The sequence below is a fragment of the Strix aluco genome, chromosome 3 (genome assembly GCF_031877795.1).
Source record: "Strix aluco isolate bStrAlu1 chromosome 3, bStrAlu1.hap1, whole genome shotgun sequence".
NCBI classification, from domain to species: Eukaryota; Metazoa; Chordata; class Aves; order Strigiformes; family Strigidae; genus Strix; species Strix aluco.
In genome coordinates, this window is record NC_133933.1 from 66,847,598 (window position 1) to 66,860,761 (window position 13,164).

Sequence of the window (13,164 nt, forward strand, 5' to 3'; positions counted from 1 at the left end):
CTTTGCATGGTGTTTTTTTGTTTGATTGACCAAGTCAAGATCCTCTGAAAGAACAGGTATTTAATCTCTCAAAAGGCAAGATCTTTAACTATTTTTCACTTGGTCTGGACTTTGCATTTCCTGTCATGATAGACAGCAGTATTAAGAAAAACAAAAGTGAAGAAGAGAGTTGCTCCTCTTTTCTTATCCTCTCAAGAGTTTTCTGCTGTGGAATTTTTACCACCTTCTTTGCAAAGCTGGCATTACTAACAGTAATGCAGTGATGTACTAAGCTACTTAAATCTCTTTCAAAACAGGTGATGGTCCTCCCCACACCCCTTTCATGCTAAGGGGCAAGCCCAACCTCTCTTTAATGACAGCGTGTGCAAATCTTCTCAATAGATCTTCACAAATCTGTGAAGAGGTATCTTACTACAGAAAATTTGATTTCTCTGTTGACTGAGGACATAATCCAGAGCCTGTTAAGAGTCAATGGATTGACCTCCCTTTGAATCAGTGCCTGCATATTCAATTTGCTTTGCCCTAAATGAAGTGTGCTGCTGTGGAGGAATGTGCTTTGTAAAGCACAAACCTCCTTATTCTGGGTATGTTCTCTGAAGATGAAATCCTACAAGAGAATCTGCGTACAGTGCTGTCACAGCGTGCATGCTGGTGAGACAGTAAATATTTGCTTGCAAACCTGAGCAGAATGTTGAAGAGAAGCTCTGCAGTGCTCCATCCACCTCCTCTATGCTGGGAAGAGCTATAAGCCGAGGAAGAAGAGCTTCAAGTGACTGGATAAACAGCCGTGCACTGTGCTGGTCTGCTTCTTGGTTTTTCAGCAATTTCAGAGAGAGAGCAGCAGTACGTAAGGATCTGTGACCTGGACAATCCCGTGGTGTCTGCTCCTCATCAGCCAGGGAGCAATTGTCAGAGCCTATATCTGAGACATCTGACCTGCCCGAGTCCTTCTCTGCTGCCATGGAATACTGATCACATGAATCAAACTCAGTCCTAGAAAGGTCCTGGTCATCTACACTGAAGTTACTTTCGCTGTATCTGGATCCATAGGACCGGGTCTTGCAATCAACTGATAAGAAGTTAGTTATATCTGGATAGACTATGGTGTGGCTTCTCTGAACGACGTCTGGCTGGTCGATGGTTTCTGACTCTGGTTCTCTATAATGAATCTCTTTGCTTTCATGTCCAGCTGGAGATGGCAGTGAGTTTTTTTGACTTTCTGGATTATCCTCTGGAGTTGTCTGTCCCATATCCCCTTCCAAAGTGGTCTGACCAGTGTCTGTGGTAACGCTAATGCTAATATCAGGACTTTTCTCATTTCCTGATTCCCAGGCAGGATTTTCTGAGGACAGGATGCGCCTCTGCCACCTAAAGTCGGCATCATTGATCTCCATGGAGTCCCTGCTCGTCTCGGTCCCATCCTTCAATTCTTCTAAGCGCCGGAGCAGCAGCTGGATCTGCTCTTCACTGAGACCCCTCCCTTGGCTCAGCTCATCTAATGCTCCAAGCAGGGCAAAGACACAGGACACTGAAGCATAACATGCTTCAATACCACCTTTGATGCATGCTTCTGTCATCCCGTCCATGATACTACAATAAAAACAGAGTTAATTTAAGTGATGCAGCACATACAGTGAGCATGTCACTATCATCCAACACCATCCCTCCATAGCCAGGAAAAAAATAAGTGAAAAATCCTGTAAGACTACTCCTGAGAAAGACAACTAGTATTAGAACAAATCACTAAGTCTCCCACGTGGACATGGTCTTTCTGTAAAGGGAGTCTTAACCAGAGAAACAGTTACCATGCATTTGTACCAGCATGCACAGCGTGTTTTCCCTTACAGGCAAGCACTTACACTGAAAAAAAACCATCAACACCCAACTGAAGCTAAATTTAAAGCCATCTGTGTCCTGAAAATTATCTTATGTACAAGATATGATCTTTATAGGAATTGAGAATCCTTCTTGCACAATCTGACAATGTTTAAATTTTCGATTATCTCCTTTGACTTCATCTTGGAAACGTACTTCTAAATAAGCACACAGTTATTTCATTGCAAGTTTAGGGACCCAAACCCAAGAATTTCCAGCTGTAAACCAACATATTTGGGTATTCTGGCAAACTCCACAAGGTAGTTATCTATGCCTTTACAAGCAGGCCCAGACTGATGACAAACCAGTAAGACCCTTTACACCTCTGCCGTTTTCACAGCTTATTTAACCAGAGAGGTACCCTGGCTTGTATTTGGGTATGCTTCTGAAGGTACAACTGTTTAAGTGTCCTGTGTGCACAGGCTTAAGAGAAAAGAGGCTAAAGGAGGAAACAAAGCGTACAGCTTGAGAAGATCCAAATGGGACTTCCTTTTAGAAATAGACCTCTTCCTGGATTCTGACTCAGAACAGCAGGGCCCTGCCAAATCACAAAGCTGCCGAGGACTGCCAAGTATCTGAAAGGAAAGGAAACCGAAGTTACTAGAGGATTATCTAAGCATTATTTAAACACAATAAATGAGTCATAGTTCTATCAAGCCCTGGAACCTGAGGTAGCAGTACTGTAATTTCTCACAGCAAAGGAAAACAGCACGCTGATGTTCTACTTATTAAAGCCACCTCTTTTTAAAGGCAGAAAAGCAGATAGAGAAAAGCAGAATATTGGACAGAAATCACAAATAGAATGTTCTGCAGTGCTTTACATTTTTGACTGAATAGGTTTCAACTGATACTGTACACAAGACAGTCTTTATGTCTAAATATAGAGCAAGTATCTTGCATTACATTATATACCAAAGGGAGCCTTTCTCTTCAGTCATCCAGTTACAAAATGATGGAGTCATGCAAGGATAGGCAAAGTGATTCCTTCTGACTCAACCTGTGGGGTGAGGTCCTGTTAATGCCCACCAGGTAATACAAGGAGAAGGCTTTACAAACAAGCCCATATTAATAAGCAGAAAGAGGAAAGATACTCCCTGCTGGAAACAAAATTAGACTGAGCTTTTCCTAAAACTTCAGTTGTCATCTTTCTATTGTTTAAAATTAGAGGAAGACAAGTGCCAGCATAACCGCCAGTTCAGACAACCACCCAGTGGGTGGCTGTGTGGTGTTAGGAGACATCTTCAGACATAGAACAGCCAGGTATGCACAAGCTAGAACAAAAATCCTCTGAAAGACCACTGTTCCTACTAATTACATAAGTCGCTTCATGTTCCACAACATGAGAAGAAAGCCACATATGTGAAATGGAAGAGCCCATGGTTTCAGCTGCTGCTCAAAGTCATCTCCCAGTGCTCCAGTTCTAGTGCTGACAGAGGCACTGGGCAAGAGGCCAGAATGGACTGGTCTTGACATGGCCATTTAAGACATTAGCAGCTTCCTTATGGCTATTCTAATAAAGCTCAAAGAAACTGTATTTCAAAAACCTGGCATGTAATCAAAGCCCATATTCACCTTAATGCCTGGAATCCTACACTGTGAGGATGAATGTCTCCTTCTAGCAAGAGCAGAGAGTGGGGAAAGATGCCAAAGAAGTTGAGAACTGCATCATTATACTGTATCTCACCCAAAAGAGCAGTCATGACTCAGTGAGAAGATCTGCTCCATGCAGTACCACAGCATGAACACTGATGGAGTTGCCATAGCAGCTTGCATTATGGAGATAAATACAGCTATTACGACTTTGTAAAACTAAAAATATGTCAGAGTGTCTTTGATGTAATAGCTGTGCTCAGAAAGGGTGATTTCAGCATCCTTAGTGCTAAGGTATGGAATGGACTGTATGCACGTATCAGCAACATTTACTGTTAAACAAACATTTTGCTTTATATGCCTGGATTTGCACATGTGATTATCCTACCTCTTTCATAATTTTGATGGCTTCTACTCGGTGCTGAGGTGGTGGGTAAAGCAATATCCGGTGATAGAGAGACTGCAGCACAGGCTTCATGGATTCCACTGACCCCACTAGTCGAACCAGTTCTGCTGCAATATAATATATGGTCCGTGCAACAGGCCCACTAAGGGCAGGTGCTGTGGAGGAACAACCTGAACCCCGGCCATGATCAGAGATCCCAGGGGAAGGTGAATCAGCCTCAAGGCAGATGCTGCTGTGGGCAGAGGTGATAGTTTTGTCATGGATTGGATTTCCCAGGATTACTACTAGGGCTGGACACAGTTGCTTCCTGAGAAAGAGAAAAGCAGCAGATGGTAACTGGAAAAAAATAATCTCACAGGAACAGATTGAAAATAGCCCGTGGTTAAATGAGATACACACTCTTGTTTTAATGATCAGTCAACAGCAGTGGTTAGATAGAATAACAAATAATGCCAGGCTTTTTTCATCTCCCAAGCATCAGCATGTTAGTACATATGGAAATACTTTTGGGTGCTTTATAAACATGGTACTGATTTTGCAAGTTCATGTTGCTGCACAATGCTGTCCTTTACAGGATAGCATGCCTCCTCTTTCATTGGTGCAATCTATTGCAAGGTAGAAATTCTAGGTTTCTACTGCTAAGTGTTTCTTCTTCAGTCCAACTTAAAAAAGCCTGACCAAACAGAAACCAATCTATGTTAACTACAAGGCCTGATGTTCCATCACCGAGCTGCACATGCATGTATTTTGGTAAGCACCCTTAGTTGTGAGCTTCTGTTTTGCTGCCTTTTGAGAACATAATTAAAGCCCTCTACAGTAACTCAAAGTGTGCACTGTAATTTCTCATATGCCACTACACACTAAAACCACTGTCCCCTTCAACAGTCTTTCCGCATGAACACGTGAGTTAAGTGATTCCACACTAGCAGATCACTTTTCTGTGGAACCAGAGCCAAAATCAACTGAGCACTTTGCTTCATTAGCTGTTATTTCAGCTTTGCACTCATGCACTTGACATTTTACTTCAGTCTGCATTCCCTAATTTAAAAAGCCAAGTGCTGCATGAGAATGCTGCCCCAAACCTGATTTTCACCCACATGTCTCAGAGGTTCAAGCTGGTGCCTGGAGCAAGAACCCAATGACAAGTAGTGATTCAGCATAAAAAGTAACACATCTTCATAGGTAAGTACATCTTGTTTTCTCAAGATTTTTACGCAGTCCAGAACTTTCATTGCTTCTCTTAACATGCTTGCTAAAACAGCTCAGCTTCCTGAAGTCACAGAAAGAAAAACAGCTTTTAATCAGACATCAGATAATGACTTTGAGTCTGCATATTCCATTTCTTTCTCCAATCCAGTACACTTCAAAACATATCAATTCACTGCTTAAGAAATAAGCTTGCCTCGAAGCAGGCGTAATCACAGGTTGCAACAGCAACATATTCCCCACATATCTTACTCCCATCAAAGTGCTTCTGTATCAAACTATAGAGAACACTGTCAGAAGAACAGAGCTAAATCTCTGTCTGCTCCCTTCTTTATCTTCTGTTGAGAACTGACTACAAAGTGCCAGCCAGAGAGAAAGTTGTGTGCATGTAGGCAACAGCTCCTTAAAGAACAAAGACAGCTATTAGTTTGGTTCACAACTTTGCTACACAGTTAATGGATCAGTATGTACTTATACTGAAATATATACTCAAAATGATGTTTGCAGTTTAAACTGTTTCATGTCTTCCTAGTGTTTTTTTTTTCCACTTCACCTTAGGTATGTAGTTGGAGGATGCATATTCCTTGGCAGCAACGCAGGTTAAGAAGCCCTGAAAGCTTGCCCTCATGATACAGTTACAAATACAAACACCTGTAGATTTGCAGCATAAAGTGGATCATCAAAATTATGTAAATTTAAACAGGAAGTGTTTTCTTTTTACCAAGATCATTTCAGTGACCTTGCTTACAGGATGGCCCCACAATCACTCACATAAGCATAAACAAAGGGTTGGTGAAATTCAAGGGCAGAAACTTCTGAAAAGGGTTTGCCATGAAAGAGAGGACTCTGCTCTTACATTAGAGCTCCCAGAGGTCGCAGCACAGGGTCCCTGTGCAACACTGCCAAGTGTTATCAACCTGAAGACCTCCCAGTCCAGCAGCCACTGATTTTACTGGGAGAGCAAGGAAAGTTATGGCTACCTCTACATGTTGTATCCTTAGAACTAGACCCAAGTCAAACACTTTCATTTCAAAAATTACAGGGTAAAAGCACAAGAAACACATTTGCCATTAACTGTCACATGTATCTTTTCTTTACACAGTCACCCACCAAGGTCACAGGACGGGCATAGACTGCAAGGAACTGCATATTAGTTACATTCTTGCTTTATCACTATGACTCAATTATCTATATGCTACAAAAAACGCACTACTGCAAAGAGAAGAGGGAAAAGTATTATTTCAGGTGCTCTGAGGTGATGATATCAAACAATTAAGAGGTAGATATGAACACTGAAGACGTCAAGCCTTTCTGGTGAAATGTATTAAAAAGAGGGTTTCTTGATAAAGTGGAAGCACCATGAAGACCATTTAGCCTCAACCCTTATACAATGCAGGTCATAAGCATTTCTGGTCACCAGCACACCATCTGACATTAATTTTGCTTATCTTCCTGTATTACTGCATCAGACCAGTCAGAGTCTCTATAGCACCCTCCTACTGTAAGCAGGACATTTGTGTGTTTAATGCTGCACATGAATTCAAACTATTGCAGAAAGCATAAGAGATTTTCTGTTCTGGCTAAATACACTAGACTTCATTACAGTGATAATTCACTATAGGGAATTAATGTGTTAGTTGAGCATGAGGTCCTACCAACCTTATATGAGGTACAAAATGAACTGATAGTAGGTTATCAGCAAGCTCTGCTCACATCTGGAGATTTATTACAGGTTTGTTTGCATGGCTGGGGGAGAAGATCCTTTTATACTTACAAACAGAATATTTGCACTAGTCTTCAGGTGTACTCACCATATTAGATCAGTGAATCCTTTGTGCTGATGCATGCTGGGAGAGGAGCTGTTTAACATGGAGAGGATGCACTCCAAGTAAAGAAGTTGAAGTTGCCGATTGTCACTGGCAAAGAGAAAAGATGCCATTCACATCACATTAAAACAAAGATTATTTAATTTTCTAAAATAACTACATTAGTCCACTTGAAAATTATACCACATTTTACAGCAGTGATTTATTTTGCTACTTCCCATGGATTTACAATGGTATGATCACATTTATCATCCCATTTATTTTGTACTGATCACATGCAGTGATCTGCTACCTTAAAAAAAAAAAAAAAACTATGTGAAAAAAGAGGAAGAAGAAAACAGAAATAATTATTCAAATTCAATCCAAAACCTTGAGGAGGAAGGAGCCCTTAAACAGAGGAAAAGAAGACAACCAGAAGATTTTTGTCTATTGGATAGTTTCTTCAGGCCATCTGACGGGCATTTAGGCTGCTCTCTTCTGGTTATTTTTTCTCTTTTCTTGGTGACAGCTACAACTGTCAAAAGTCAAGGTCTACAGGCAGAAAGTTACATGATGACATGGCTACCTTTCAGGGCCTTGTCAATTACTCTGTCAAAACCATAAACACAAAGTGAGCTTCATGAGAAAGAACATGCAAGATCCTATGGACATCTGGAATTGATACACTTGTAATGTGCAACGGGCTTGTACCTACTCTCAGAATTAGCTGCAGAATTCAGGAGACAAGTAAGGCTGAGGTCTGCCTTACAAAAGGAGCTCCCCAGGCCAACTGCACCCACATTCTGGATTCACTCCTAAGAAAACTAGGATTTAATCGTTCTTTTTTGGTCTGAGATGAGAGCTGGAGGAATGTATTTTTTGATGTATGATGGTAGGTAAAGGAAGCTGTAAAGAATTGATTTATCTTAATTGAAATTAAGAAATGAGAAATGTCTGCTCTCTGTCACTGCCTGAATTCCTTTTGTTCACATAGATGAACTTTCACCCAAGTAGAACAGTACCTATTTCACATGTCATGCAGAAAATAGGGAATCCCAAGGCTCAAAGCTAGATTTCGAAGTCTATGCTATGGAGAGTTTAAGACTACTGGCTGGTTACATATTTTAGAGGTGATAGCCTTCTCCTCACAACAGTCCACACCTATCTGGAAATACCACACGTTCCAGGTACATTTGTCTTCTTTCCCAATAGCTTTTCTTACAATGTGTCTTAATGCAGATCATCAACATCTTGCAGTTCACACTTGCATGGGCATGCACAGGGCATCCCTGCACTCTTGATTGCTCTGATGCCTCTTGCTAACAAATTGTTTTCCTGTAGGTAAAAAATGAATATTGCACTCCTGCACACCTCAGCATAGCTGGTGTGTTCATATCACTGCTGCCACAAATTCCACAGTCACCAAAGTCACCAGTGGTCCTGAGAATAAAAATCACCTCCCTGAACTCATCCTCATCACTCATAGCTGTACCTCCCTCAAAACCAAATTCTAAAAAGCTTGAAATTTAGAAGGAGGAATTAAAGTAATCTTCATACTAAGAAATTACAACAGGCAGTATAGCATACTAAACCTCATTTCACTGACCTGGAGGTTAGAAAGTTAAGTTGCTGCCAACAAAGTGTTTTGAAGGAGATACAAAAATTGGCCTTGAAAGAAATAACAGCTTTTCATTCATGGAGTTAGTTCTTTAACAAGCCATGCTAATTAAATTTATTTTCCTCAGTTTCAATTAGAATCCTTTACTATGCTTTGCTCATAATTACAGATCCTAACAGTCTAGGTACACAATTACAAGCATGAAGTAAACCATGGTTTAGTAAGTATTTTTAAGTCCTCTGAATTTCTTATTGTACATTATCTACAGCAAGCGTCAATCTGTTCTAATTCAGTACAGTTTTATGAGGAGCTGGGATTGCAGATGAATTTTTAAAAGACTTTCAGTGATTTTGAAAGATCCTGTGAGGTAGTTTAGTTTCCATATTTCATAACCAGTAATTCAAACTGATTATCATTTGGTGGACAATACTTATCAGATGATAGCTGTTTACAGCTTCACATGTGGGCAAAATCTGATACAAAGAATCTTTCAGCTGGTTTTCCACTTGCTATTGTTAGATACACACTTTTGAAGATCTCTTCTTACTGTCCTGTAACTATGCACACAACTAAAAAAAAGAAAAGTTTATTTAGAAGATTCAGAAACATGCTTTTGTTTTCCCAAATGCTGACACTGATTAAATAATGCTAAGTAAGGCACTCTTCCCTTTCAAATCTTGCTGTAATTAGAGACACTCATGGGAGGGAAGTCTATAGAAGAACTGCACATGAAGATGTCCGTGCTGTCTTCAGCTCCAGTAGTTCCTAAGCATAGGTTTCCCGAAAATGGTAGAGCATATAAAAGGAAGTACCGATGCATGTTTCTTTGGTTTATCTCCCATTTCCCCGAGTTCACCACAGGCTACTTCCAGAGACACACAGGCCAACCAAAGAGACAACGTTATGCTACATTGAAAATAGCTTCAGACTGGCTTTTTTGCTATCACTCAGGCCATATGCAACTGGCAGTAGTAGCAAGTTAAATCTTATTTTACTGATACAGAAACAATGTTGTCAAGTGAGAACCTGTTTTTCCCTTAAAACTTTGAAATTATTTCTATATTTCTATTTTTCTAAATAACTGTATAATGTTTGCATTGCTTTTGGTTGGTCACCTCTTTAACACTTAAGGCTTTTTTTGGCTCATTTCTTAATAGACCTTTAGTCTATTAAGTCCATGCTAGAATGCCACAGGAAGTAATTTTTAACTCATGAGTAAGTATTTACTCTTACAGTAGTGGCCAACAAGAGACTAGTATTTTAATGCAGTGTAACACCCTATTGCTGCCCATAATAACTGCATTTTGAAAGTTAGGCTCATGCATTTCAAAGTAGGTAGCGTATGATATTCCTAAATTTAAGGAATGCTTTAGTAACACAAATTATCTCAACTAGATGAATGCTGCCTTTCTAAGGAGGACATACTAATTTATTCTGCATGTTGTTTCTCTTAGGTTTTTCCATGTCTCCTGTAATTGTTGTTCTCTCTACAATGGATGCTTTCAAGCCAGAAAAGAAATCTCCTTTGACAAGTATTTTGCTGCTATATGGAAGTTACTTATAGATTAGATTTACTGGAAGCTCTTTTAAAGCTGAACAGTGCACAAAGAAGGCAAATTAGCTTCTCATCTCAAGTGAGGATTGAATTAATGCATCATGAACAATACTTCCTCTAATAAACACTTCATTTAAGCACAGTTTTGCTCCATAATTCCAGAACTACTAGTACAATCACATGTATCAGCAAAACTCTCAATCTCCAGGTAATAAATTCAAATTATAAACTGAAATAACTCACTTTATGACAGCCTGGAGCTTCTCACAGAGCACAGTGAGGACAGATACAACATCATCACAAAGAGACTCAGCTGAAGTACCTCCAAAAAGGACAAAGATCAGAGGCATTACATATGTGCAGCTAGATTGCAACCTCAATTCACTTTCAGAGCTGGTCAGAGCTTTTAAACAATGAGCAGGGCTGCCAAAATTCATAGAGAAGATGCAGTAGGAAAAGTCCTAGACTGCAAAGTGATCTCCATACAATGAAAAAGCAGTATTATTAAATCTGAAGAGAGCATTGATTGCTTACGTGCATTTACAGAAGGTTAGCTGAAATTCAATTCAGATAATGAAATAAGTATACAAATAAATAATAAAAAATTACTGGCTCCAGTACTTCTACATGGCAGCTAAAATTTCTGTATCTCTCCCTGCAGTTTGTCTCTGCTACACAGCTTCTGATGTCTGATCAGGTTCTGATCTTAGAAGAGGATGCTTGTGTACTTCAAAGATTTTAGCCTCCATCCACACAAGTTCTCCTGCAGACATCTGGTAAGAAGGTCAAAAGCAGGGATTATTTTTTACCTGTCAGACAAGGTGTTGGAAGTTAAGCCAGAACAGGAGTAGGAAAAAAATTCTCTTGTAAAATAATAATTTGGCAAGTGTGAACAGACCTTTGCTAGTGATGCACTTTCAAAAGCTGACATTTTATAAACCATGTCTCTGGGCTGAAATACAATAACACAATCATTTCCAGATTCCATGTCCTACTTCATGAATCTGTTTCAATTTAGGAAGTAAAGCGACTTACTAAAACTTTCTCCAGAGCACTGAAACTCCTTAATTACAGAAGTTAGCACCTTGAAACAATCATTTATTACTATGTTGAGTGCAATGCCGTTACCATAGTCCAAATGAAGACATGATTGAAAATATCAGGAGCTAACAGGGCTGTCTCATTTCTTACCACAGGTAACACTAAGAACATCTAGCTATGGAGAAGGTAAGAAATCCTGAAGATGCAATTCCTGTGACATCAAACAGTACTGTGCTGATGAAAGGACAGTGAAGAATAAAAAAGCTGGATTGGAAGGAGCCACTAAAAGGTGTTACAAATACCTTGATTCTTGAATTTCTGCAAGGTCTCATGGTTTTCAATTGTCTGCTGAGGAAAGACAAAGGTGGTGTAATTGGTGCAAAGGGGAGAAAAAAAAATGTAGAAGCAATACTTTAACAGCAGAGCTTTCTTAACAACTCTATGTCTTCTATCTGTTTGGGGTTTTGTTTGTTAGGTTTAAGTGAAGTTTTTGCAAAACATTTTCAAAAATTCCTTAAGATCTGTTTAAACAGTTGTTTAGATTTAAAGAATTCACATCTCATTGAGCTGAACTAGGATCTCTAAGTCCTTAAGGGACATCCTACACTTAAAACAACTCAGTAATAACTAGACATGTAAGTCATTGAAAACAACTGAGAGGAAAGGATAGTCTAGATTTCACAAACTACTTGGAAACCAAAATCAATTGAGTATTAGAGAGTTTATCACATTATCATTGTTAATGTTACAGTGCCAACACAATTAATGGCAGTCAGGAAATGGAAATGACCTCTTACATCATTTGGCTCAGCTGCGGGATAGGATTCTTCCTATCAGTGCAAAAAAGGGGTCAAACCAAATTCTTCTCTCAAGCATCAACAACCAACTGCTAGAACTAAATGCAGCTCTCATATGCTTTTACCTACTCCTCAGCTAAGAACAGAACTAACAACATTCAGCTTTCATACCCAAACTGAATTTTTAAAACTACTGGGGTTTTTTGGTGGTTTTTTGTTTGGTTGGTTTCGTTTGGATTTTTTTGTGAATGTTTTGGTTAGTAAAATGAACCTACTTAGTGCAAACAGAAGATAAGTTTAAATAAACCGATTAATTCTGTTCTGCAGTTGCTCATTAGGATAAAAGTAATCTAGTCTACTAATCCAAAATAGAAGTGATTGTCTTAACCCAAAACAGATATAAAGAAAATAATCTGTGCAACTAAAGTCCTTAAAGTTTCCTAATAAATAGAAACTTACTTTTACAAATAGTGCTTTTTTGATAATATGATAATATACAAAGCAGCACGAACAAAGGTAAGAAGCCAATGTACTTTCACATATGCCCAAAACATTTACAGTTTTGCTGACAATGTGCTGGGATTTCATTCAAACAGCTCTCGTGAATTTTAATAATGCAATAAATAGAATTTATTTTTTTGCTAACAACTAAGCAAAGAATTTCATGAGCTTAAATTATCTTCTGTAAAAAAGTAGAAGAAAAAACTGAATTACACTTTTCTTAGTTGAGAATTTGTTTTGTTTATGTAAATATTTGTCATGCAAAAACTTTTAGCAAAAGGATTTCAGTGAACCTTAGGAAAACAAGCGAACAAAATAAAGAATGGAAAAGGCCAAGGCAGCCTGACATCAGAACAAAGGCTCTTTTGATTAATGGAAGGAGAAAAAAAAAAAAATCAGCCAAGTAGAGCTGACAATGTGAGAGCTGCGTTTCCGATAGACTGCTCTGAGGCAGGCACAGAGTCAGAGCCAAAAAAATCTTTTAAACAAAATTGTGGAAGTGTCAAATAAAAGCCATAAGGCACAACAAGCCAGTACAATACACTGCATTCAGAGCAACAAAAAGGTACGCAGCCATGGACATGGAACCATTTGTTGACGCCAGAAGGCTCACCATGTTTTCTTGCTTTTGTCGTAACTGTAAAGTCAAGTCACTCAACATTTGGCTGAGGGTTGCCCGCACAGCGGTGTTAATGCTCCGCTGGTGACAGCTAGATACATATGTCTCAATGCAAACCTGATGAGGAAACAAGACAGCAGTACATAGATAT

General features: G+C 39.2%; 1 protein-coding gene across 8 annotated transcripts in view; it reads right to left on the minus strand.

The window, feature by feature from the left end:
- The window catches only part of ARFGEF3 (ARFGEF family member 3), a 98,967-nt gene that overhangs the window by 41,852 nt on the left and 43,951 nt on the right, over positions 1 to 13,164 (minus strand). For 4 of the 8 annotated variants that reach the window (XM_074818969.1, XM_074818967.1, XM_074818970.1 and 1 more), the window contains 7 exons: positions 13,008 to 13,130; positions 11,399 to 11,444; positions 10,299 to 10,377; positions 6,889 to 6,993; positions 3,854 to 4,178; positions 2,338 to 2,450; positions 680 to 1,590 (listed from right to left, as the gene is read on the minus strand). In XM_074818969.1, coding sequence (XP_074675070.1) covers positions 680 to 1,590; positions 2,338 to 2,450; positions 3,854 to 4,178; positions 6,889 to 6,993; positions 10,299 to 10,377; positions 11,399 to 11,444; positions 13,008 to 13,130 — 1,702 coding nt within the window. The remainder of the gene's footprint in view (positions 1 to 679; positions 1,591 to 2,337; positions 2,451 to 3,853; positions 4,179 to 6,888; positions 6,994 to 10,298; positions 10,378 to 11,398; positions 11,445 to 13,007; positions 13,131 to 13,164) is intronic. The other 4 variants (XM_074818968.1, XM_074818971.1, XM_074818974.1 and 1 more) reach the window with 3 other exon arrangements.